Source organism: Xenia sp. Carnegie-2017, unplaced genomic scaffold (genome assembly GCF_021976095.1).
Source record: "Xenia sp. Carnegie-2017 unplaced genomic scaffold, XeniaSp_v1 HiC_scaffold_3, whole genome shotgun sequence".
Lineage (NCBI taxonomy): Eukaryota > Metazoa > Cnidaria > Anthozoa > Malacalcyonacea > Xeniidae > Xenia > Xenia sp. Carnegie-2017.
The window spans coordinates 8748193-8774774 of NW_025813493.1; the positions used below are offsets into that span (position 1 = coordinate 8748193).

Below are 26582 nucleotides of genomic sequence, written 5' to 3' on the forward strand. Positions count from 1 at the left end.
TTTGCCAACAATGTTAGCGTGTTGAGCTATTTAAATTGTATGTTGTTGCATAATTTAGGATATTTCATTTATATTTTTTTTATTGCATGCCAGATTTTATAAGTTCCCATGCAGAGTTTTATGTGTGCCAAAATTATAATTAAAAATTAGGGTGTATATACTTAACACTTCCTAAGTATTTTCTCTCTTAATTAATTCATGTTGTAGTAGTGCACGTAAGTCACGAAATGTAAACATATAAATAGACTCATTGTAATAGTCGGAGAGATTGTGTAGATTGTTCATTGCTAATAAACTCCATAAAACAAACCGAATCAGAGTGCAGATCAATTTTCTGGACGAACTCAGTGAATTCTGCGACATATGTCAAGTAAATTAAATACTTTGTTTTCAGTTTTTTTGACAAAAATAATTGTAAAGAATAAAATATTTTCGGAAATGACAAACCATTATATCTTTAATTTATATAAAGTAAAAGTTTCCAACAGGATAATACCGATTTTACGCATAAAAGATGCTAAACAACGATCGAATGTTCTCGAGATCAGTTCGTACAAGCCATTATTAATTTAAATTTGTCAAAGTAGTTTTTCTTCTCTCAAACATTTCCCAAAGCTAAGGAGAAAAACGATCAGAGAAAGAACCTGTGGTTAAAAATTAATATTACGGTGTCAAGTAAAATTCAATCCATCACTAATTCCTCCAGGTCAACTTCTCAAGGACTCAAAAATTAGAACATCCGGTCGACATGACAAAATTGCAATGAACTGTGGCATGTCATGAATAACAATCAATTTCGCTTCACGTTCATGTTATTTTTGTCAGAAGAGAAGTTTAGTGGTCGTTACGTTGTCTTTTCAGGTAAGTTGGTGTTGAAATGATCTTCTTTAATAAAAATGTGTGTAAAGAGCGCGTCAACGAACAGAGCTAAGAGCGATAAAGAATGAATGAGATGTAACATCTTGTCTTCTGTACAAACGGTACACGATAGACATTGCTAATTTTGCCTGCCACCGGCGACAAGATGTTTTATTAATCAGTATGAATAAGGATTCTGGCATCAGGAACATTGACACAAAGCTATTTCTTCCCACTGATCAGATTCGTACGACCTTCTGTTGATACAAAGTTCTCAACTGTCCATGACTTAGCGTCCAAAGTCAATTATAATTTAAGAAATGCTTCAAGAATCTTAACTACAATATATTGGTATTGCTTGCATATGAAAAGGGACAAAATGTCTTATTTCAATGTGATTTTTGAATTGCAAATAGTTTGAAGTACAAATAGAGTAGCTATAGAGCTAGAGATAAACCTGAGTAAAATGGTATGATGAGACTTGTATTGATGGAATTTTTTCACAAGTGTGGTGGTACATGTTTGTTGTTTAGCAGCTAACCTACTTAAAATAATATGGTGAAGCCTGGTGGTAAGCTCAGTTGTCAGGGTTTAGCTATGATCACCCACACAAGTGTTGTATGTAATTTACGTCACACTAAATTATTGCAACTCAATTTTGTATGGATTTACTTTACCGACATACATTACCATTCTATATACCTCAGAGGCAAATGAAGCAATAGAATTAAACCAAAATCCATTAAAAGCCAACAATTTTATGTAGTATAGTATGAAACAACTGCATATAGGTCTGATGAATTTGCAATAAATTTGAAATCATATTACTGGTAAGATAAAAAATTGCCTTGTTCTCAATTATTAAGTTAAACAAGAACGTTTTATTCAGAGTATGTTTCATATTATACTTCAGTAAAATTATGTTCTAGACAAATTTGTAGCCAATAGTTTTTTTATCAAGATAGGCGTTTTCAAATTGTATAACTAAACTTTTATAAGAAATTTTGACTTACAATATATACTTCACTATTATGTACATCTTAAATACACACATTTGTCTCCCCCACATCTCAAATTATACATTTGTCTTCGTTGAAATTTAATTTCCATCCTATATGTTTATATTTGTCTAAGTAGTTAGTAAATTATTTTGCAGTTTGAATAATTGGGTTTGATTAAAATGCTAGGGGGTTCATCTTAAACCAGGCCACTTTAGTAATATTTCTCACAAGTGTGTATGTACAGTGGGAGGGTGGGGGCATTGTCAAATTTAACAATTTTAAGTATTGATTGGTTGGTTTCTATGGAAGATTATAAGTATTGATGTTTGATTGTTTAGTTATGTTAAAGCCTAATGTGGTCTATTTAAATAATTTTTTCCACTCATTTAGAGTTAATTTTAAGTTTAAAGAGTTAAAAACCAATTATTTAGTTGACACAAGTTATACTGCTTATAAGTATTAATTGTAATAGTAAATTGAGCCAACTCTGGTTGAAATTGTAAGCAAGATCCTAAAAAATTCTTAGTACATTTTTAAAGAAAAACTTAAGTAGGATCCTGAGAGCTGCTTTTTTCACGTGTTAAATTATTTGTAATTACCTTCCACAATTTATCTCCTTGAAGATTAATTTTCCTGGACACATTATGTCAAGAAGGAACTATTGCTAGTAACATGGAAGTACAAAATATGCAAATTCAAAACAATGTTGCCTGATTGTGAAATTTTGAGAAAGTGTATTTTTACCACTCCAAAAACTAGCAGTTTATGTAGAATTGTAAAAACTCATCTGTTGACTTACGTTAGATTCACCATTGCATTGTTTGGGACAACTTTAACAAATGTTTTTTTTCATATTACCATTTTTGAAAGTTTATTTTTCCTACTGTTTCATTAGTCGAGAGCGGGTCACGTGTGAGTCAAAAATATGACCGACCTCGGTCAGCGTCTTTACAAAAATATTTTTATGTTGTTTGCTCATATATTCTTTTGGGAAAGTCAATATTTACATTGTCAGTTTTCTTTTTGAAAATTGGTGCATGATAAAACACACGTTGACTGAAATCTCGGGAACAGTGTTAAAGCCAGCCAATTTTCACTAATGTGCAATGCAATGCAAATTATTGGAAAAACAATAAATGGAATTAATTTTCTAAAAAAGTGGATACTAATTTTGCTGAAAAATTTGCATTGTAGGACTTAACTTCGGGAAACAATATGTTTTGTTGACCCTAGATGGCTATACCGGCAGGTATTGTTCAACTCGGGAAACAACGGGGTCTCGGGTAAACAAAACACACTGTTCTCCTTCGTCTTATGCAGTCAAAAAGTAATAATTATTTTGGAGTTAAAGAATATTCTTGTGACCACGACCGTTAAAACAAACCAAGTCAGTTGATGTGTTGCAATGCCATGCACAATTTTGGAACACATCAATATTCGCTAATATACTTGGTGTAAAATTTGAAGTCAATATTGCAATATTACTGTGTAAAGAATAAACAGTATGTCCACTTTACTACGTAGGCATCTGTATATCTTACTAGATTACTGCCTGCGGTTGACCATCTCAGCGTTCTTATATTGGTCAGAAAATTCAATTGACTGGCTGCCGTTATGTTGATCACGTGCAAAATGAGATATGCGTGGCACTAAAAATTCATTTGAGTGGCCCTACTGTCTGTTTCCTATACTGTAACAGTTGCAAGACCTCCGAAGGTCGATAATTTTCATATTGACACATTCTTATGATAGTCAGTAAAAAAGTAAAAAACAATTGATTTCGAAAGAAACTTACAGAATATCATCCTTATTTGAATATGAGCCTCTTCAGCCGTTCAGAGATTTCCGAGTATTGCATTAAACATTCTCGGTATTTGACGTATATGTCTCTTTTTATTACAGTTTTATTAGCCATGGTTGGGAGTGCAAATCCTCTGCTGTTCATTAAGGAAAGCTCCAACGCGTTAACAAAACAGTTTAAGGACGAGCAATATTCTCTAGACTCTTGTAAGTAAATTATTTAAATAGAATGCGAATTCGTTTGTTGATGCTGTTTGCCTCATTTGTTGCCATCTTTTTCTCTTAAAAGATTCTGTTGAAAGCTTCGTCAATGAGGAAATTACGATTGTCACAGAAATTGTGGAGGAATTTTTCCTGTACTTTGAAAGTAAAGAATCGTTAGATGTGATACGCTATAACATGATGTGTCTTGAAAAAAAGTTCGAAAATATAGAAAATGACGCTAAAGATAACAACTGGGATTCCGCGGTAAGCATTTTCTGATCGTTTTTATACATTATCACCTTTCACTAATACTGAACTAAATCGCCAGTCTGCCTATTGAAAAAACAGTTTATACCACATTGGTGGAGCCAGTAAAGGAGGGGGTTAGAGGATGCAGCCTTCAGGCTACAGATTGATGGATTTAATAGCTTATTGTATTTCAACATTTCCAAATCACACACCCTCCACGACTGAAATCGTGGATCTGCTCTTAAATACTTTATTGGGAAATAAATTTCGAGGAATTCAAAATGTTACTGGATGAAAATTGTATTATATTTTACCTTCATCAAATAGTCGAATCGCTCTTGAGCACTTTGGTATATTGTCATCAAACTTGCAGAACAAAAATGCGAATAGAAATTTACTCAAATTTAGGTTATGATTACAAATATTTACTTTTGAAATATATAATTCCAATGTGACATGACGTATGTTGTTGCGACGAGTGATTCAACCATCGAAATAAATGTTTGTCTTAGATAAACGTTCTGTGCTGATGAAAGAGCTAGCTGAATTTTTTTATCTGGTTTGATGCGTTTGTATAGGTAATAGCATGGTTTCGAGTGCAATTGGGAAAAATATGCACGAGTAAGTTTTTCAAAACTATCAAAATTGACGTATTTTTCAATTCCGTCGGATATTACTTTTCACAACACCATAGCTTCCGCACACGCAGCTTGAGCAAAGTATCTACTTTGAGCAGTGTTGTTATTTTCATCCAAAAACATCTTGCAAACGGTGAACTGTAAACTGCTTCGCTAAAGAAAATTTACTTAAAACTTACGCCAGCCGTTGTAATTGCTTGTTTACAATAATTTAACTTTCCAGCTTTTGAAATGTTTTAATTTCATTGGCTCTTACATCATTTCTTTGTTTGACTAACCAATCAGGAGCGCATTTTCCAAAAGAAATTGCACTGTATTTTGCACTGTGTTTCACATTTTGCACTGGTATTTACGATAACTTGCACTCTCTTAACCAATCAGAATTGAGAAATTTTTTTCATGTATATTATTAGAATATAAAGTAACCTATGAAAATGAACGCTGAGGTTGCAAACTAAGAACTTGCTCTCGTTTTTCTCCACGTTTCGCCTATTTCAAAGTAGGGAAAACACAATAATCTGCCAATTCAATCCGCTGTCAAATTATAACAAATGGTTCATGAGGAACAATTTCGACCAACCAAATCTGTGATTCTCGAACTTCGGCTGTCGAATGTTTAAAACTTGGACTTGAATTTAAGATTAGGAGGAGGGAATGGAAGAAGGAAATAAAAGCTTTATTATCGCTCTATCTTTATATTTTTATTAAATAATTCTTCATTTCATCAGGAACCATTACTGTAACTGCAGCTGGAAAATTCAAGTATACTTGCTCTAATGCAATTAAGCAGTTTATTGCACTGATCACTTCTTGAGTTCTCCCAAAGGTCTCCCCGGTTTGCATAAGCCTATGCAAAGACAGTACACATCTTTTAATTTTGAAATGAAGGGATTGAATAGATGAAATCGTTTTTTAAATGAGTCTCGTGTATCTTGAGTAGCTAACATTTAGTTTCATCTTTTTGTTCAACTGATCACTAAAGATAATTATAAAACGCAAAAGTTTCTTCGTGTTACGTGTGCAAAATTTTGTGAAAAATGATGAAAGACAAAAATGTTCAATGAAATAGCCAATCTATCATTTACATTATAAAAGTGTTTTTATTGTTAGATTCCAAAATATTCATAATGTATGTCATCATTCAATCATTCTCCAGTCTTTTACGACGTTTGCATAATTTTCATTGCTATACCTGTTTCATAGAAAACAAGAAACATGTTTCATGAGTATGAGAAGGAGCTAAAACGAATTGAGAAACTGGTCAAAAAAGGTCAAGCTGAGAATCCGAACAACAATGACTATAAGCAACTAGAACATGACTACAATGAACTGGAGAAAAAACGTCTTCACACAAAACGATCTTGTACAATTTTATGAGAACTGTTAATGGGGGAAATGCTAAAAGGTTTGATTAGCTTCTATTTTGAACTGATATTTACTATGTAGTATACGTTTACGTCTAGGCCTACTGTAGTTCAAACAGCGAACTTAATCATTAAATTAAGTTTGACGCAGCTTATGGTCAAATAAGTCGAACTTATCACATTGTTGGCACAACGTGTGTGGTCAATTCAAACGGCGAGCTTTATGCTTATTTAATTATTTTGTTATGCATCTATCGACAAAATAAGAAATATTTGCTTCTCTCTATATTTGATTTGCAGCAAAAGTAACCAACAGCACAAAGCAAAATTCGGCATGTTTTAACACAATTAAGTTAAAGATGCAAAGATATCTACCAGAGGCTCGCATGTTTATGAACTCCAAGTATCACGTGCAAATATGAAAATTTCCCTTAATGTGCCAAATAAACATGAAGACCGCCAAAATAGATCTAATGCATAAAAAAGTTAATGTCGACCGTTCAAATATTAATCCAAAATATCGAGACACATAATATTCGAAGTACATTGCATAAACTTTTCGAAGTACTTATGACCATTAAAAAAACATTCCAATTGTCGATCTTTGCAGTGGTGCATGAATATATACTTAACTCATTAAAAGGATAGCTTGTATTATGACATTAGCCTCCTTGTAACGTAGATTTAAACTATGAAGGAGTATAATTGGTATATTTATATTGAAGTAAATATTACTTGCATTTTTTTCTAGATCCTACCATGCACGAGGAAAAGGTACCCCTGTGAACTTGAGCTACTGTGAAAACTGGGATAGCTATAGTGACTACCACATTTTACATGATCACTGGTCGTCACATCCAACTATGGCAAAGCGTTGGCAACAAGATCGCTGGTTTGCTTACCAGTTCTTAAACGGTGTGAATCCAGTTTCAATAACTCGCTGTAACTCTCTTCCTGAAAATTTTCCAGTAACCCATGATTTAGTGAAGGCGTCCCTTGACAGAGGAGAAAGTTTGGAAAAAGAAATAAACGTAAGAAGATTGTATATTTTTTCCCATATTAAGGTGTTCATATATGTTGCTTAACAATGTCAGTAATATCAAACAATGCGTGAAATATATGCCATCTAATTATAATGACATCTTAGGGATTTTGCCCCCCTCCAAAGAAATCTTGCCAGCACCACGGTTTTTAATCTCAATCAAAACGAAGTTTCGTCATTCGTGGTATGGCCACATTTACATCGTAAACTTTGAAATTTTTTTTGGATGTACATGTTATGATGCATCTGTTCTCAAGAATTGCCCTCAATCAATTAGACTCAAATGTTTTGTATTGATAATCATATTTATTTGTATAATATCATTTAAATTATCTCAGAAAGAGGACGTTCATATTTTCTTGTAATGTTAGTTTAATCTTTTTAGGAATTTAAATTTCAAATGAATAACTTTGAAAATTTTGACTTATTTTACGTAGGATGGCCATATTTATATTGTTGATTATGAAATTTTGGTTGGATGTAAAACATATGGTGGACTTGTTCTTGATGATTTTGGTTACCAAGCTCCTGATCATCTTAAACATGATAAAGCTGATGTAAGATACTGCGCAGCCCCTCTTGCTTTGTTCTATGTGAATAAAGAAGGACATCTCATGCCAATAACAATCCAAATTAATCAAGAGCCAGGTCCTGCGAACCCAATATGGACACCACACGAAGAACACCAAAATGATTGGATGTTGGCAAAGTTTTGGCTACGTGTTGCTGAATCTAATTTTCACCAGGTTAGTTTATCCGAGCTTACACAGCAAATCACGAACTTTTTTCAGCCACATAATTTATCTGTACAAAGATGAATTGGACATCGAGCATACAGAGACGGACTTAATAGAGGTGCAGGGGTTGCAATCCCACCACTTGAAACATCAAATTTCACCCCCCTAATTATATTGTTCACCTCTCTAAGAAAAATTCTCACTTCCTCCTCAATTATTAGAAAAATAAATCAGTAGTACAGTTGAACTGAATTTTTCAAAGCATAATTTCAACTTTATACACTTCTTTATATTAGACCGGCCTAATTCTGGACCCTTACATTGTCTTACGTCACTTACTTAACAGCTCAGCCCTCTAAAGTTTTTGGCACTACCCCTGTGACAAATATGAAATTCCTTCCATGAAACGACCAGGTTATTCTTGCTATAGTTTGAAACGGACCTGCCAACACATTGCAAAATTAAGTAAAGTAGACGACAAAATTTTTGAAATGATATTTCACACAGCTCGGTAGAATCCCAGTTGTACATTGCAGATACTAGTCATGCACTCATTGTTGTATATATTTTAAGCAGTGCTATAAAAGTTCTACGCTTCCCGGGATCCAGCCAAGCGTTAAATGATTTTAGCGAATGGAAACGATTCGATACTTATCATCAGATAAATCTTCTCGAGCAATTTCACAATATTCTGATTTAATAACTACGCAAAATATTTAAAATTAAAACAATCAATTTGGCCTAATTTGAGAATTACAACAGGAATGAATTGCGGAATTTAACAAACAGCTCCAATTTTTAACCTTGAATTTTTGCCCCTATCAATCCTTCGAATCCCATTTTACGCCTCACTGAATCCCGGATAATCGGGATCATGTAAACAGCTCCTTAGATTTGTATGTAAGGACGTTCATTCAATAAAGTCGATGAGCAGTTGCTAAAACGTGTTTAGAGTAAATAAGATTTTAACAATAACATTAACGTCTTTGGCTCGTTCATTAAACACAAATAATTTTTCAATACAACACAACGCAAAATGTCTTGTAAACGATCCTAAATTCTTTTGGACGGGAATGTTTTCGCCGTTTAAGCATCGTGGTATGTATGTCTTCATGAAACGGTAGCATTGGATGCACGTGGCTGCAGTTATCGTGCTAATATTACGGTGGAGTGCTTCAAAAGAGAAGGCGAGTCATAAATTCTCATAATTGTAAGCCTTGACTCCTTGCTGCCCACTCTATTGCTGACAAAAAGCTAAATTTCAGGTCTGGCAAAATTGACTTGTATTGCTTCTCTGAGGGATTTGATAGCTTGCTCCACTATATTTACGAATGGACTGTATGCTGGTAGTTTTTGTAATTCAGTATGAGAGCCTTGAATTGGTGAAATAGTTATGTGCTGGTTCACCATCCAATACGAAAATGACTTCCTCATCAGGATCCAACTGCTACATCGCAGTGATCACTCTCTTATATAACCTCTGTATAACCGGTATTCAGCACTTGGTGTATTGATAATGGATTGTATACAGAAAGCATTTTCACGTAGATTTTCATTTTACGTTATGTTGTATTGAAAAATTATTTGTGTTTAATGAACGAACCAAAGACGTCAATGTTATAGTTAAACTCCTATTGATAATAAAAACCATTTTAATGACTGCTGATTGACGTTATTGAATGAACGTTCGTGCAAACAAATCCTAATAAACAATATATTCATTTAATTGATCGCAGTTTTGCGCTGATGAGAAATGAATAAGTGCGCATGAATAGAAAGTCCACGCTACTGTACGCTTATTTTTTGCATTGAACTCCCAAAGACGTTAATGAATGCTTGAGAATATTCGAATTTCTTTATTGAATAAACTTTTTGTTCTAGTTATTGTCTAATTGTCACAAATCAACGCATTTACGTTTTATTGAATGGTCTTTGACCCAAATGTTGACGTGCTTTCCTGTATTGACTTCAAAAAGGCGTAATATTCATGTATGTGTATAACTCTATTTTCAGCTTTGTACACATTTACTCTGCACTAACTTGGCCACAGAACCGTTCGCAGTATCGGCATGGCGCAATCTTGCATCCCCACACCCCATATTTAAGCTACTTCTACCACATATCAAAGATTTGCTGGCATGTAATACAATACGTCGAAAAGAACTACTTGGTGAAGGTGGCGTTGTCGACCAAACCCTATCTCTTGGTGGTGGTGGTCATATGGAATTCATGGAGAAATGTTTTAAAAAGGTTTGTTTGTTATATGAGCAGGGGTGTCGTAGTTAGCAGGGTCTAGGGAGTAACGGACCCCTCTCATGTTCCTCTATCGATAATTTTTAACAAATTTCAGTATTATATTAGTAACTACACCAAAATAACGCCCATGCCACGCCCAATTTATCAGAAAATTTTACGCCCAGACTCCTCTAAAGCACCTAAACTTCATTACGTCCCTGCATGCGAGACCGCGTCGTTTATGAAAAAAGGAAATATGTAAATCATTTTGCCATTTCTCAAAGCCGCTAAATTATTTCATATTGATTTATTAAACAGATGAATTTTGAAGATTACAACTTCCCAAACTCTTTGAAGAATCGTGGAGTTGATGATCCGTCAAAACTTCAAGAGTATTATTATCGTGACGATGGACTCGCCCTGTGGGAAGCCATTCAAAAATTTGTCAGTGAGATGGTTGGCATTTTTTATAGGAGTGATGAAGACGTCAAGAAAGATGATGAAGTTCAAAATTGGATCTTTGACGTTTATGAAAATGGCTGGAGGGAGAAAGCTGCCTACCATGGCCTCCCATCCAAGTTAGAATCTCGAGAACAATTTGTAAGAATCTTGACTATTTTGATATTTACTTGGTCCTGTCAACATGCAGCAGTAAAACTCAGTCAAAAGGATCATTATGGATTTACACCTAACGCTCCGGCTATCATGCGCAAGCCACCACCAACAAAAAAAGGAGAGGCATCAAATTTGTCCATTTTGTTAACACTTCCAAACAAAGAGCAGGCATTTAAAGCAATATCAACAATCAGTGTAATTTCAAACTTTTCAAAAGATGAGGTATGATGAACACCAATACTAGCAACATTGCTTACTGAGGAAAGCTTAAGGGACGTTTTCATTTCAAATGAACGTGTGATTGTGTAGTCCACTCTTTCCGTTGAGTAAGAATATTCGCAATTTTTTTGCATTTCTCTTGTAAAAACACAAATTGAATTATTGCTTTGAGTACTAAGAAATTTTTCTTAAAGTATTACAAAAAACTTGTTTTAGGCAGTGCACTCGGTTATTGATTATAATGAAGAAAGACTTTGTTTTATCATTTCTACTGACCAAGATATAGAAAAAGTGAGAGTCTTTTAGAATGAGAAAATTTAAACGCAATTCATTGCCGTGTTTTATGTACCAGACGAGTGGATGCAGATGGTTGTTTTTGTTGTTGTTGCTTTTACATGAGCTATTTATCTCAGCTAAGCAATAACATTGTAACATTTTATTTCAGTGGTATTTTATTAAATTAAGTTTTTTGAATTTTTTGCAGTATTGTCTGGGTGACTACCGTGGCACTCACTGGACCGAGCAAGATGTACGAAGTGCGATTTCTCGATTTCAGGATAGCCTAAAAAGAATTTCTGAGAAGATTGAAAAACGAAATAAAACATTGGAAGTTCCCTACACTTATCTTCTGCCAGAATGTGTTCCAAATGGAATAACAATATGATGATGAACCAACGCTATAGATATAAATGTTTTTTTGTTTGTTTGCAATTTTTATGCAATATAATTAAGATATCAAAAATGCTTCAAATGCTTGATAAGTTATATTTACTCAAGTAATTTGCTGTAATGATAATAATATTTCATTTTTCACCAAAAAGATAAAGTTTATGTCTTTATCATCCCAAAGTCAATGTTCTTTCTATTAGATTGTTTAGATATGTGGCTAACAGACTATCAAATTTGCTGCAAATTACCGGTCCTTTAAAAGCCGTGATTGTTTCATAAATTTTATCTTGATAAAGAGACTTTTACTCACTTCTTTTAAAAACCAATATTTCTTCGCTTGGTGGGCCACTATACCGGATCTTAGCGTTCATGAAAAAAGCTATAGCTGCCAATTTTAAATTCAAAGTGTCTTTAGAATAATACTATTGTTGTGCATTTTGAAAGCACAACATTATAACAATGGGTTTGAATTATTTGACTCTAAGGTGCTTAGAAATGTGAATTTATTCAAAACTGCGATGTAGCAATTTATTTTTACGTGCCCTAGATACGCATTGGGAGTGGCTATTACAAAAGCTTCTGTAATGTATTCTGAGCTTCGGCCCATTTCAAACGTCAAATTTTACACGCGCGGAATGCATTTAAAACAATAGAAAATGAGATAAAATTCCTCAATATCTTTTGTTTTAATTGCATTAGGCTCATGCGAGATACGACGTTTGAAACAGACCTTAGGCCCGGTTCAAACGTCGCATTTTACATGCGCCAATCAAATCTGAGTTTTAGTCGACTAAAATAGTTTTATGCGTAGTTTGATTCAAACGTTGAATTTAACAGTCGCACTTTTTATAGTTATGCTTCCACTTTTTCATAGTTTATTCATTTTCTTGTACTAACTTCCTAAAGTGGCGAACAGGAAAATGTTGAGTTTATGCATTTCAAATATAATTCGTGTTAATAGGAAAAGACGAATATTGATGCATGTTACAGCAAATAAACTATTGGAAAAGAGACGGCAGCTTCTGCAAATTTCCCATGTTTTTCTACGGTTAATTGGTCAAAAAAATGCTTTCATACGTAGCCCTCCTTATCGATCATGTCGAAGACAAGGTAGAAATTCCGGCTGGTGGAAGAAAGTTGGGAGTATTTTTTCTGATCTTCGATTCAAAAAAACATTTCGTGTATCTCGAGGAAACTTTCTTTTTATTTTAAGTCGTATTCGACCTATACTTCAAAAGCAAACTGTCACAGAGGTACCCATTTCTCCGGGGGAATGACTTGGTATATGCCTTTACAGATTGGAACGAGGAGATTACTTCTACACTATCGCTGAAATGGCAGGAGGAGGGGTATCAACGGTGAGCACTATTGTGCAGCAGGTATGTCAACTTCGCGTTGAATACTTATGGAATGAAATCATTTCAAAAAACATGCCGAAATGTCAGACTGATTTCAAGAAAAAAATCGTGGACATGGAAGAATTATTGCAATTTCCCTGTATCTGGGATGCTTTGGATTGTTTTCATATTCCTATAAAATGCCCTCCGGTGGTCTTCAAGCGTGCAAAGAATATCATAACTACAAGAGTTTTTATTCAATTGTTTTAATGGCCTTGGTCGATTCTACTTCGCCTTCGGTGCTCTCACAAGAGGACAGTCGAAATGAACGTATGCTCGCCCGAAAATATGTACTCCTACCAATTTACTGATGGACTTCCTCACTCCCAATCTTTTCACGAAAGCATGCATTGCAACGAGAAACCGCTCGTTCTGCTTTCCAACCAACACTCTCTTCGTCGTCTTCAAAAATAGAGCACCTTGTACATAAAAATTTTTGCACTTTAAACAAGTGTATTTTGTTAAACTTGTGCACGAAATACGAGGGCCATTACCATCACTCGCCGCCGCCATGTTTTTACAACTTTGCGCATGGCATTTAGCATGGAAATAATTGCTTTTTGCTTAGAAATATCTTTAAAAAAATTATGCATTAAATTCGGCTCATGTAAAATGCGACGTTTGAATCAACATCGAATTTTCGTCGAATATTCGACTAACTCAGTCGAATATGCGACTAAAGTCGCATTAAATTAAAATCCGTCGAATTTAATTGATTCAAACGTCGCATTTTACATGCACATAATTTTCGCATTTCATTCGGCGCATGTAAAATGCGACGTTTGAACTGGGCCTGAGAATAAAATATTCCACTTTTAAAAACTGCAGTCTTAAGGCTTTATTCTCACTGATGAAATAAATACAAGCAATATAGAAAAAAGCCGTTAATAAAAAACTCCATAACTCATCAAGTCGACATATGCACATGCATAAACGGAAAGAACAAAAAAATGAAGGAAATTAAAAGAAAATTAATAAGGAAACTTTTTTAATATCAACTAATTCATATTTGTTTCACAAAAATGATGTACGGTGATATCAACTTTGCCATGACTGTACCACAAGGTGTTGTGCAGTTATATCAACTAATCAATGACTATACCCAGAATTATGGTGTGCAGTCAGATCATCTAAGCTGTCCAAGTGAGGACCAAAATAATTATGTATAAAAATAATTACATTATACGTTTCCTTCAAATTATTAGGCCTAATATCGATAAGTTTACTAGCAGTCACGTGGAAAATGAGAAACTTGACAAAAATTGAGTGAAGTTCAAATTGCTGTTCCGTTTGGAACACGTTCAGGAAGAAGATAAATGTACGGAATTTCCAAATCTTTATTTCGCTTTTGATTTTCTCGGAAATATTCTCCAGATTATTTTGGAAGCGTGATATGGCACCAAGGGCTTCCAAATCCTCCCAAGCAGTGCAGCTGTAATTACCTAAATAACGCTAAAATATATAGAAATACTTAATTAATTAATTTTTAAAGAGCTAGTTTACCAGTTAGAGTCTTAATATAGTATTGTTATCTAGGCCATACACACATAACTCTATACACAAAATCTATACCAATTAATATTAAATTAAATGCATAAACTCGGGTTTTCAAAAGACAATGATTAATAGTATTACTTTTGGTCATGAGTAACTAGAAATACAAAAATGCATTAGATTGACTGTGTAAATGTGATAGTGCTTTTCCTTTCAAGAAATTCTTTGACTCTTACTTAGACGGAACGAAGCAATCACAGGAATATAAATAATTGTCACTAATTAATAACAAAGGAACAAATCAATACCTCGTCTTTTGAAAATTTGGTCAATATATAAACTGTCGCTATTGCCTTGACTGCCTGAGATTTATTTGGAAGAGTTGATAGAATGGACTTTAATGTTGCTTCTCCTTTCTTGTTTGGCGGTGGCTTACGCATGATAGCAGGAGCATTAGGTGTGAAACCATAATGATCCTTTTGACTGAAGTTTACTGCTGCATGTTGACAAGAAAACGTAAATATCAAACAAGTCAACAATTCTACAAGTTGCTCTCGAGACTCAAACTTGGCGGGAGGTCGTGGGTTGGATTTCCAAGCGTCTCACGCCAGCCATTTTTATAAACATCAAGTATCCAATTCTGAATTTCATCATCTTTCTTGACGTCGTCATCTCTTTTATAGAAAATACCAACTATTTCACCTACAAATTTTTCAATGGCTTCCCACAGGGCGAGTCCGTCGTCACGATAATAATACTCAGGAAGTTTTGATGGATCATTAACTCCACGTTTTTTTAGATTCTTTGGTAAATTGTAATCCTGAAATGTGGTCTAATAAAGGCAAATGAAGTGGTGGTCTTTTAAAGGAAATTTAATGTATGAAAACGTTTTGCCAAATGATTTCGTAATACAATTTTAATTTGAAATTTGATTGATGTTATATTTGTAAAAGAGGCAACAAACCTGCTTAAAGCATTTCTCCATGAACGTCACGTGACCACCACCTCCCAGTGACAAAGACAGATCAACAATTCCTCCTTTACCAATCAACTCTTTCCTGCCAATAGTATCAATTGCTAGCACTCCATAGATGTGAGGTTGAAGTAACTTAAATATTGGATGAGCTGATGAAAGATTACGCCATGTTGACAATGCAAATGGTTCGGTTGTTAAGTGAGTGCGCAGTAAATGCGTACAAAGCTACAAAAAAGACGTTAAATACTTCAATTATCTGCATAAAATGCTTGTGTAATATTTAACAAGTCTTTTAACTTTGAAAGAATGCACTTTAATGTTCAAGTCATCTTTGTGCAGATGAATTATGTAGCTGAAAAAAATAGTCCGTAGTTTGCTGTGTAAACTCAGACAAACAAACCTGGTGGAAATTAGATTCAGCAACACGAAGCCAAAGTTTTGCTAGCATCCAATCATATGGGTTTGGTTCGTGTGGCGTCCATATTGGGTTCTCAGGACCTGGCTCTTGATTAATTTGGATTGCTATTGGCATGAGATGTCCTTGTTTATTCACATAGAATAGAGCAATTGGGGCTGCGCAGTATCTTACATCAGCTTTATCATGTTTAAGATGATCAGGGGCTTGGTAACCAAAATCATCAAGAACAGGTCCACCGTATGTTTTACATCCAACCAAAATTTCATAATCAACAATATAAATATGGCCTTTCTACATAAAATAAGTCAAAATTTTTATACTTATTAATAAAATATGACAGTTCTGAGTATATACAAAATGTATATACAATGTGCCCTCAAGGCTATCACCATAGTGCAATGGTGACTCCTGCATTTGGGACAAAGGATGTACGGTTATAAATATAATGATATATCTCCCATTTTTTTCTTTTTAAACGTAAGCTGGGTGAGCAGTTAACTAATCGTTTTAGGGATGTTAAGTATACTTAACTTTAAAAATATTGTCGATCGGGGCATGCATGGAGAAATGATGTCTCGTTTTGCTGCTTGAGAGCATGACGAAATATTTTTAAGACAAATGTTTATAACGTGACATAATATGTTTTTTGAGCATATTTTTCTATCTTAGCAAGATTTCATAAGTCTGTAGAATATGTTTTCTTATAGCCCCCGTTTCGAAAACTATGCATCGTGGTACAGCAAAGTGTTATTATAAACTTTAAATATCACATTTTGTGTAAGAAGGTTGTAATTTAAAGTCCAGATTAGCTAAGGAGTTTCCATAGTGATGTAGCAACAGTGCCATAATGTAGATTCAAAGTAAGTATTCAGATCTTTTATTGTGCTGTAACCAACATATAAAAAGGTCGAGTAATTCATGAATTTGAAACCACTTCTCTATGTAAAAGTATCACAAGTACAACATATATGACTTGCTAACCTTTATTTCTCTTTTCAAAGACTTTCCTCTATCAAGAAACGCCTTGACATCATTGTCAGTTACGGGGAATTTCTTTGGTATAGTGTCACATCGTGTGATACTAACTGGATTAGCACTATTCAAGAACTGGTAGGCAAACCAGCGATCTTGATCCCAGTAGCTTTCATAAACTGGAAGATCACCTAGTAGCCATTTGTGATATAGAATTTTGTAATCGTCAAAATTGTCCCAATCTTCAAATAGCGTTGCAAATTTACTGAGGCCCAAATTGGCTAAAGCAGTCAATCTGCTCCTCTTATAGGATCTGGTAAGTATATAAATAGAATTTTTTCAACATAATATTGCTGATGTGCGATATAAAGTTTATTTTACAACACAGCTGTAGATTAATATTACACATTTAGTCATATATATTGGAGTTATGAAAGACCATGAATAAGCATGGATTAAAATATTTGCTTTTGTGATAATATATTCCATCAAAACATCCATACCATCATCTATTAAAATTTTTTTTGAGAGTTCAGGGTGTAAATACAGTTATTAACATAATTAGCATAACATCAGATACATTATATAGGTAACACCATTACTTTCGAATTTTTAAATAAATATGGCAAGGGTTGCGTCAGTAACACATTGTATAACTTCATTGTAAAAATTTAACTCTACGGTGGTTGAATTTTGACTTATTTTTAAAAAATGCACAGATTTATCATTAAATAAAATGTTCAACAATTAACATGTTTATGCACATAAACAAATACAAAAACACCAATTTAATAATGCATTCGTAGTTTATAATTCCCTGCTCTGACCTTGATTTTCATCAGTAAACTGGACATCTCTAGGAAGATCGGCATGAGTTTCAGCTTTAATGCTCCCAGGCATGTGCTCTGTTACCCAATCCCATTGATATATTTCTTTTCTTTGCTTTAGTTCTTTTGGCGTTGCTCGGCAACTACCGGTGGCATATCATGGAATGGTAAAGTTGCTACACGGTATACAAATGTTTGGATTAGATTTTTCATAATGTGAATACTTTTATACCATTCATGTTTGAATAAAACGCAACAAGAAATTTGACAATTCAAATTTTACTTTTACTCTTTATTGAACTGGCAACATTTTACGAAAGCCTTTACTGATTGTTTTAAATGTTGTAACTGCTGATTGTTTTGTAATTTTAAAGCCACATTCATTTAAAAACTTCAACATTAATCTTACCAATAGCAATGTTATATAACAAAATGAATACTAAAATAAATGGTTTGAACCCGGGAGTATCGTAACATGTTTGCCAGTGACTTTGAAGATGACTCCGGCCAAGGATGTCAAAACGTCAGTCTACATCAATACCAACAGTCCTTCTCAAGACTCTACTAACCTGGACGATCTTCATCCACAAACATGAATACTTTATTGCTTTTAGTAACAGTTAATTAGTTTGCTTAAGTTTTTTCAATTTGTCATGAAATAATGTATTCTGTATCAATATATTAGGTTTAACTGTATCTGCCTGTGTTGAGATGAGAAGAATATCAGAATCTTACGCACTTTTTTCTTCAGGTAAATTGTTGATAAGTGTAAAGACTTATTTGTAATTTAAACTATCGAAATCATATCACAAACATCCCCTGATTTCCATCCACTTAAGATCAAAGTAAACCAATCATATAGAAAAATATCTCTGATCAAAATAACAAATGTATAACGCATTACCTTTTCCAGGCAGCAGAACAATTTCATTGATTACCCATCTGTAACAAGGGAAGGAAAAAACACCACTATGTCTTGAACTCATGACAGTTACCTTAGAGAAAATATTTTTGGAAATTTTTTATTTGCAATGGAGTCAATATTTTTAATCACGAGGTCCATCAAATTATACCTTTTCAACAAACCAGTCTGGGTCTTTAGTTGTAACTGTAATCCAAGCGGACGTGCATTAAGCTCAACCAGTTCAATTTCACCAACATTCAATGCTTCCACTCTATAAACCTCTTTACTTCCACGTTTAAAATCATTGTGAAATGATTTATCAAGTTTCAAATACTCTGTGCGACCTTTTAAACCTTAATGACAAAAATATGATACAATCTTAATTTAATGGTATGCCATGCACAATGCACAAACAGTTTTATAAGTTATGATGTGTATAAATGAACAGTAACGATTTCTCCATTCTAAATCCTCGTATGGTAAACATACACCCTTTTTGGTACCTGTTAGTCTGATATACACGGTGGCATCGGTGCCAGCATTCTTTCTGTTGCCCGTTTTAATTTCAATTGTGTAAATAGCATTTTGATCAGCTGGAGTAATTGAGCCTATCTTCAATTTTCTTAGCATTTGCACACGATCATAAACTCTAACTCTTATTTCACCAATGCTGTTATAATCTTCGGGTGACTCGGCTTCCAACAATCCAAGTGATTCCGGCTGACGCACGATATTGAAAGTCGTACTAAATGTAAACATTGAATTAATAAAATTATTTGCCACGTAAAGTAGTGTATTTTGCACACTATCAATGACTTAAATACGTTTTCTTTGCTACATTCATCATACACAGAAGAGTGAAGAGTAACAAAATCTTTTAAAACTTTTTATACAATAGCTTTGACATGATGAGTGAAAATTATTGTTTGTAAAGGCTTGTTAATTAATCTTATTACATATAATTTAGAACATTAATATTTAATTAGAAGGAATAAATGATCTTAAATCAATCGATATTAATATTCAATACACACACATAACGCTCTTTATCGAGACTAGTTTGGTAATTGCAGCACAAAAATTATGTTCACAATTATAGCTTGCTGCTGTCGAACTAACCGTTCTATTACATCTGGGGATAAACGAGTCTTTATGGTGACAGTGGCTAAGTCAAGCCATGGATGTGTGTCCTTATCCCATAAGATCCCTGCGTGAAAAATGGTTGCTGTGTCTTCAGGGGATTTATCGTGAATTTGGATTTGCAAGTGATAAGTAATCGGTTTGTTTTTCAGACGTTTAACGTATTCCTTACGAAGGTAATCATCTGGTCGCTTCTCATTCTCGTGACGACTAAAAATCCTTAAAAAAAACGAGAGTGTATTTTATTAAATAATTTTGAAGTTATTTTTTCAATTTCTATTTCTAATTCTATAATCTCTATTATTATCCATGAATCTATATCAAATCCACATTCTACTATACTACAATGAACACAATTAGTTATAAGCCTGCATCACCCTGATATCTGCCAAAATAATTCAAATGTGTTGGAAGCTACTGTTAGATTGAATCGCATACTCGTATTGCTAAAAAGACATTTGACGTTCTTGTTATGATTTAGTCTGACCAAACCATGTTAGCTCATGCTATAGAAGTATATTACTGTGAAACTATCATTTAATTCAAGTAGAGATGGGTGTCGTTAACTCATGAGCACATTTTATAACTATTTAGTTTACGTTTCATTTAATGTATTCTTTACTTAATAATCAAACAACATTGTTCGTCTTTTCTTCAGTTCAGTATTATGAAGAAAGCATATGTGTATGACTTAAAATAGGAAATGCTTTCCAAAGAAATACACAAACCAAATATTTCTTTGTTCGTCTGCAGTCAATCTTCCGCTTTCATTTTCTTCCTTAATATTGATATCACCTGGAACTGCTCGATATCTGCAATATCGAACTTTACCATCTTTTGCTTTGAAATACATGGTTAACTGAGAATAATAGTAGAGATGAGCAAATGAGTCAGGTGCTCGACGTAGTGCCTCCACAAAATTGTAGTAACTAGCAAAACAGACAATGTTTCGAATGATCAAGATTTCAGGTTTTAATTATGCATGGTGAATATAGTCCATAATACGTTTTTATACAAATAAGAAACTATGCAAGAACCATGATCTTTATGAAAATGTGAAAGTTAGGATGGTGTCAGGAGATTTTTAGTTTCATTTTGAAAAATTTATTAGAATAAAGAAAAATATAAAGATAATCGTTGTTTTTACTTGCAGGCTGTAGCGTAGCTAGCCCGACTCTTTACTCTCGCTATGCAAATATTTTTGTATTAACAGTTAATATTGTGAGAACAATATATTTCTAGAGAAATGAATGATGGTAAATATTTAAAATTTACATAGCTGGAGTAAATCTTCAGGATGGCTATCCTACTGCTAGCAGGCTAGTAAATGAAATAATCTATAAGTAAATGATATATCCATATTAAATGAAGTTGCATAGCTTTATTTATTTTAAAGTTTTCGGCTGCATATCTGGTGATACAAATGCTTACTAGTAAGGATTTTTGTAAACGTATTCTTTTGCTGTGTCTCCTTCATTTACTGGAACAAAGTCGTCTAAACTGCTGACATCCCAAAAGATGTTGGCCTCGCCTGTATTCATGACGATATCCAGAGGACTTTTGTCGTCGGCGTCCGCAAATTTTATTGAAAATGATCTGGCGTCAGCTCCAGCATCATCAGTGAATTTGAGATTTCCATGTCGCAACCTTGCATCGAATTGGCGACCTATTTGTTCAAAAATGGTTTTATCAACTTTAAAATTTTTACAAACAATATTGTCTTTGATGAGTCATATGTAGTTTTAGTTCTATATGTAGTTTCTGCTTCATCTGCGTGGCTCTGTAGTTATAGCTACAATGCATTCCTTTTATCTGTGATGTGTATAAGAGCAAAGTTGCTTGTGGTCCATGTCACATCATGCATAAAATTTAAAAAAAGAAAAATTTAAAAAATAAACTGCGTTATTTTTGTGAGCGATATCTTATACATGCTTTTGGAAGCTTCTATAAATTATTTAGTTAATTATTTCTATAAATTGCCTCAATCCATGGTATGAACTTAATGCACCGTATTTCTAGTTTTTAATTATTGTGAATGCACGGTTTTCATGATCTTTCTGATATCAGTAGACAATGAAAGCTTTTCATGCAAAAGTGCATTTAAATTCTTCACATGACATCTTACGTCTTTCTTACAACAGAAGGGTGCTCGTAAATCGAACATCTTCCCCATTAAAGAAAGCATAATTTTTAGAGCCCTCCATTGGACCCCTTCAATGTCGTTGCGAAAATAACAAAATTTTAAGAATAATGATGTGTAATAAAAAAAGACAACTACACATACTTTTGAAGATATTGAATGCAAAAGTCTTATTACCCAATTACATGATATGAGCACCTCCAACAGATTTAAAATGTACATGATTGCTCATATAAAACATATATTTGTTACGAAATAAAGAAATCACATCAAATTATCATGATTTTTAAATAAATGTGCGGAATCTTACTTTAAGTTAACAGGCAACCAAAACCAAAGATTGTAAAAAAAGTATTTAAAAAATGTGATTTAGTTCTCACCAGCTTTAAAAAATTCATGTTCTGGAAATTTCGGATCATCAACAATCTTTATTTTGCCAACACCACCAGTTCCAACTGTGTGTGTTGCTCTACGAAAACCACCCAACATTGTCGCTAGTGTAAACATAGTTTCGAACTTCTGTTTTTGAAGCTCTAATTTAAGTCCTCCAAATATTGGGTATTTCCGTGGTGGCTTAAAAGAAAGAAGTGGAAATTATATCAAACAGGTTCTGGGTATGACGTAAAAACCATTTTACATAACAGAGAAAAATAGCCCATTGAGTTTTTTTAGTGCAAATTTAAATTCCTCAAAACTTGCAGAGTAACTTTTAGCTACAGATGGAAACGCTTCTGACAACCTGGAATTTTTTTCCCGTGATGCTTGAGAATTTTTAGTGCAGTTTTAAACACTACAAAGAAATCCAGGATCAAACGGTATTTTATACTGTTTATAGGAGTAGAAATAAAGTTATAGAAGTAGAATGGTACGTGTCTATCTTAGTACTTCAATACAAGAAAAAAAAACTTCAGCTAACACAAGTCTCTTCATAGTTATCTTGTGGAATGTGGTATGCCAATTTTTACACATAAAATTCAAAAAAGGTAAAAATATACCGTGTGTTCATCTTTTATCCTCCTCTCGAGCTCTTTTTTTCCAAACTTTTCGGCAAATAATTCAAATCCAAGATTAAGCCCTATGAAACACGACTTTCATTTCATATTATTGTTAAATATTTACAATTTATAATCATAAAGTGAACCGGAAATTAAATGAGATATGTGACATAGCTATATATAACACTTTATAATTACGACCTACCAGGCATTTTGCTAAAACAAGAATGTTTACGTTGTTGTATACGTCAGCAACAAATTCAATGAAATTTCACCTATATTTGAAATAATAACTGGAATTACGTGAATTTCCTGGAGGATATGGAATATTTCAAGAAAAGCTCTTTGTAAAACCCACTAAGTACTTCATCATTATTAAATGCAGTCTTGGTTATTGACTGGATACAATTAAAGTAAATGTTAGCCCGGAAAAGTGAAAAAAGGCGTTTATATATATTTATGTCCGCGAGTCGGCCTTTCCTTTAATTTTTGCAGTCAATGCTTGTGACCTCCGCCAAAGAGCACAATATTTATGACAAAGACTCTTTTATTTTAAACGATCTTCTCATTTTTTGGTTGGAAGTCAGAAACTAACATCTTTCTAATGCGAATTATCAGTTTTAAGGTAAAAATTTTATTTAATAAAAAGAATAATAGGTTTTGTGAATGTGGAAACTATTAAAGATAGCATTTTATTGACGAAGAAAGAAATTTGATATTCCTTATGACGCGCTATTAATACTTCGCAGCAGAAGGTAATAAACGATTCTTTTGTTGACTCTTTGACTTAAAAATCTAATTTTACAACACAATTTGAATGCGATATTTTGTGAGTATACTCAGCTGTTTCTACTCGTAGCCTCGTATGTTTTAATTTATCTTGGTACTTCTTAAGCAATACGTGTAAAGTTTTACCTAGATATATTATATAGTATTTTTACGTATGTAAAACGTAAAATCAGTAATACTATATACTTAAAACATAGCATGCGATTTAATAAAGGTATTGTACAAATAATCAAAACATCGTAGGTATTGAACAATTCAGACAACATTTCTTGTCTTCAATAATGAGATGATAATGGGTAAATACTGAATCAAACTATACTGCTTCATTAAGTGATTTCGCGTGATTTCAGCGAACATTACGATTTTACAGATTGTAAGATTGTCTTAAGTCAGTGGCGCACAAAAGAAGAATACAAAGCAATCATTGTACGAGATTGCTTATGCAAATTTTTGTCGTTAAATTATTTGATCTACCCAAGAACACGCATCAACAGCAAGAATTTCTCTTAATTTTTGTTTCGCTTCAGAATTGTTTTAGTTTTATTTTTTTCGGTTTATGCTCTTCTAATTACTTCTTGTGCTTACGTCGACGCAGATGTTACAATTTCCCCTCAAACCTTGGCTTATTTAAATTGTTAAAAATCATTGCTCAGTCAAATCAAACTTGCTAACATGATTTTCCAACATTTTCATTCGTTTTCCATTACATTCTTACACAAACTCCCATTTCACCGTCATCTCGTTTTTACGGATATTTTGTAAATCTTAATTTGAAATGTTCTACGGCAAAACGTATTGATATTAAACCTCCTACTATGGCAAGTCTGTAGTTCTTTACTTTAGTTGATTTACGTTAATTGTCAAGTACGACCACTAGATTTAGAAAAGAAAGCATCTTATAACAAAAATTAGACAGCTTACCTTTGACTTTTTAGCAAACTTGTCAACTTCTTATCGCTAGCTTTTCCGAAGCCTGATGATATCAAATCAGTAATGGCCATTAAGACAACTTTTCTAATGTTTTACACGTAGTGATTTGCTACACTTCACTTCTTTTTGAGACACAAGGTCACGTATAACCAATTGGTTGCATATGACGTTAATATAAATTTTTACAGCGATACATAGGTGATGAATGTTTTCACTTACATAGCTAATACATTCACACAGACACTTGCATTTAAACAGTTTTTGCAAGATGATTTCAGCGAACATGACGATTTTACAGATTGTAAGATTATCTTAAGTCAGTGGCACTCAGAAAAAGAATACAAAGCAATCATTGTACGAGATTGCTTATGCAAATTTTTGTCTTTAAATTATTTGGTCTACCCAAGAGCACGCCTCAACAGCCAGAATTTCTCTTAATTTTTGTTTCGCTCCAGAATTGTTTTACTTTTATTTTTTTTCGGTTTATGCTCTTTTAATTAATTCTTGTGCTTATGTCGACGCAGTTTGTTACAATTTCCGCTCAAACCTTGGCTTATTTAAATTATTAAAAATCTTTACTCATTCAAATCAAATTTGTGAACAGGATTTTCCAAGATTTTCATTCGTTTTCAATTACATTCTTACACAAACTCCCATTTCACCGTCATCTCGCTTTTACGGACATTTTGTAAATCTTTATTTGAAATGTTCTACGACAAAACGTATTGAAATTAAACCTCCTACTACGTGGCAAGGCAGTAGTTCTTTACTTTGGTTAATTTACGTTAATTGTCAAAGTGCGACCAGTAGATGTATAAAAGAAAGCATCTTATAACTAAAATTAACCAGCTTACCTGTGACTTTTAGCAAACTTGTCAACTTCTTAGCGTCAGCTCTTCAGAAGCCTAATGATATCAAATCAGTAATGACCTTTAAGACAACTTTTCTAATGTTTTACACGTAGTCATTTGCTACACTTCACTGCTTTTTGAGGCACAAGGTCACGTTTAACCAAGTGATTGCATATGACGTTAATATACATTGTTTTAGCGATACATAGGTGCTAAATGTTTTCACTTACATAGCTAATACATTCACACAGACACTTGCATTTAAACAGTTTTTGCAAGATGATTTCAGCGAACATGACGATTTTACAGATTGTAAGATTGTCTTAAGGTATTACAACATCTTACTATAGGTATTACAATAAATAAACTCGACAGCACGAAACGAATTTCAATTATCAGCACTTACTCCAGGTCCTAACTTGCGACATAAACATTGGTATAAACATAAGAATAACGGAGAGTTGGGATAATCTTGTGCTTATACTTACGTTTATTTCGCCACTGAGGACATGTAGGTGATAGTGTAGTTCCGAGTGCACATAGGTATAAATATACACTAGTGAAAGAATGCGGTCTAAGCGAGGGTTAGGGTAAAACGCGTATACGGACGGACGGATAATAACTGCGGATGAAAAAATACGAACGGATGACATTCGCAGACGGACGGAAAGACGTAGGAGCTAATGTCATTTAAAACGTGCGTTTTGAAGGTTTTTACCAGAAAGGGTAAAATACGGATATTGTATTAGATATGACTTTCAGCTATGATTAATTACTCCACGAGTTTTTCCAAAACATTATTGAAAAAGCACGCGAAACAAGTATATTTCGTTTTATAATATTTGATTTCTTTCAATCAATTCCATAAATCAGTCAATTTTAAAAAATAACAAAACACTTATAATTAGTTATAAGTGATATAATTAGCATTGTGATTAGTATGGTTGAAGTTTGAATAAGTATGCCAAATTTTCTTTAATGCAAAATGTTTTGAGGTGTGATTTGTGACATTAACCAACTGGCCATTTCTACACAGCTGATCTTAAGCATTTGGCTATTTAGGAAAACTATTTTTCCATTGTGGAAAAATATAACATAAGAAATTCTTTGCTCGCTAT

The 26582-nt window shown here is 33.5% G+C and overlaps 3 protein-coding genes across 4 annotated transcripts in view; 1 reads left to right on the forward strand and 2 right to left on the reverse strand.

The window, feature by feature from the left end:
- The window catches only part of LOC124454855, a 66408-nt gene that overhangs the window by 15536 nt on the left and 24290 nt on the right, over window positions 1-26582 (reverse strand). The window lies entirely within an intron of this gene.
- Window positions 742-11782, forward strand: LOC124454854 (allene oxide synthase-lipoxygenase protein-like). 2 transcript variants are annotated; one of them, XM_047005606.1, is made up of 9 exons: window positions 742-861; window positions 3762-3866; window positions 3949-4127; window positions 5954-6155; window positions 6866-7145; window positions 7594-7902; window positions 9907-10143; window positions 10447-10728; window positions 11447-11782. In XM_047005606.1, exons 4-9 carry the CDS (start codon window positions 6124-6126, stop codon window positions 11624-11626), a joined length of 1320 nt encoding a protein of 439 aa, XP_046861562.1. In that variant the 5' UTR covers window positions 742-861; window positions 3762-3866; window positions 3949-4127; window positions 5954-6123; the 3' UTR covers window positions 11627-11782. The 2 variants fall into 2 exon arrangements, with proteins under 2 accessions (XP_046861562.1, XP_046861563.1); XM_047005607.1 differs by lacking the exons at window positions 742-861; window positions 3762-3866; window positions 3949-4127; window positions 5954-6155 and adding an exon at window positions 6602-6605.
- LOC124454853 (allene oxide synthase-lipoxygenase protein-like) lies at window positions 17840-24656 on the reverse strand. The gene is made up of 11 exons (XM_047005605.1): window positions 24605-24656; window positions 23100-23169; window positions 22895-22974; window positions 22280-22472; window positions 21191-21425; window positions 20488-20688; window positions 19739-19978; window positions 19123-19364; window positions 18789-18972; window positions 18620-18710; window positions 17840-17891 (listed from the first exon to the last, which is right to left on the reverse strand). Exons 2-10 carry the CDS (start codon window positions 23104-23106, stop codon window positions 18707-18709), a joined length of 1386 nt encoding a protein of 461 aa, XP_046861561.1. The 5' UTR covers window positions 23107-23169; window positions 24605-24656; the 3' UTR covers window positions 17840-17891; window positions 18620-18706.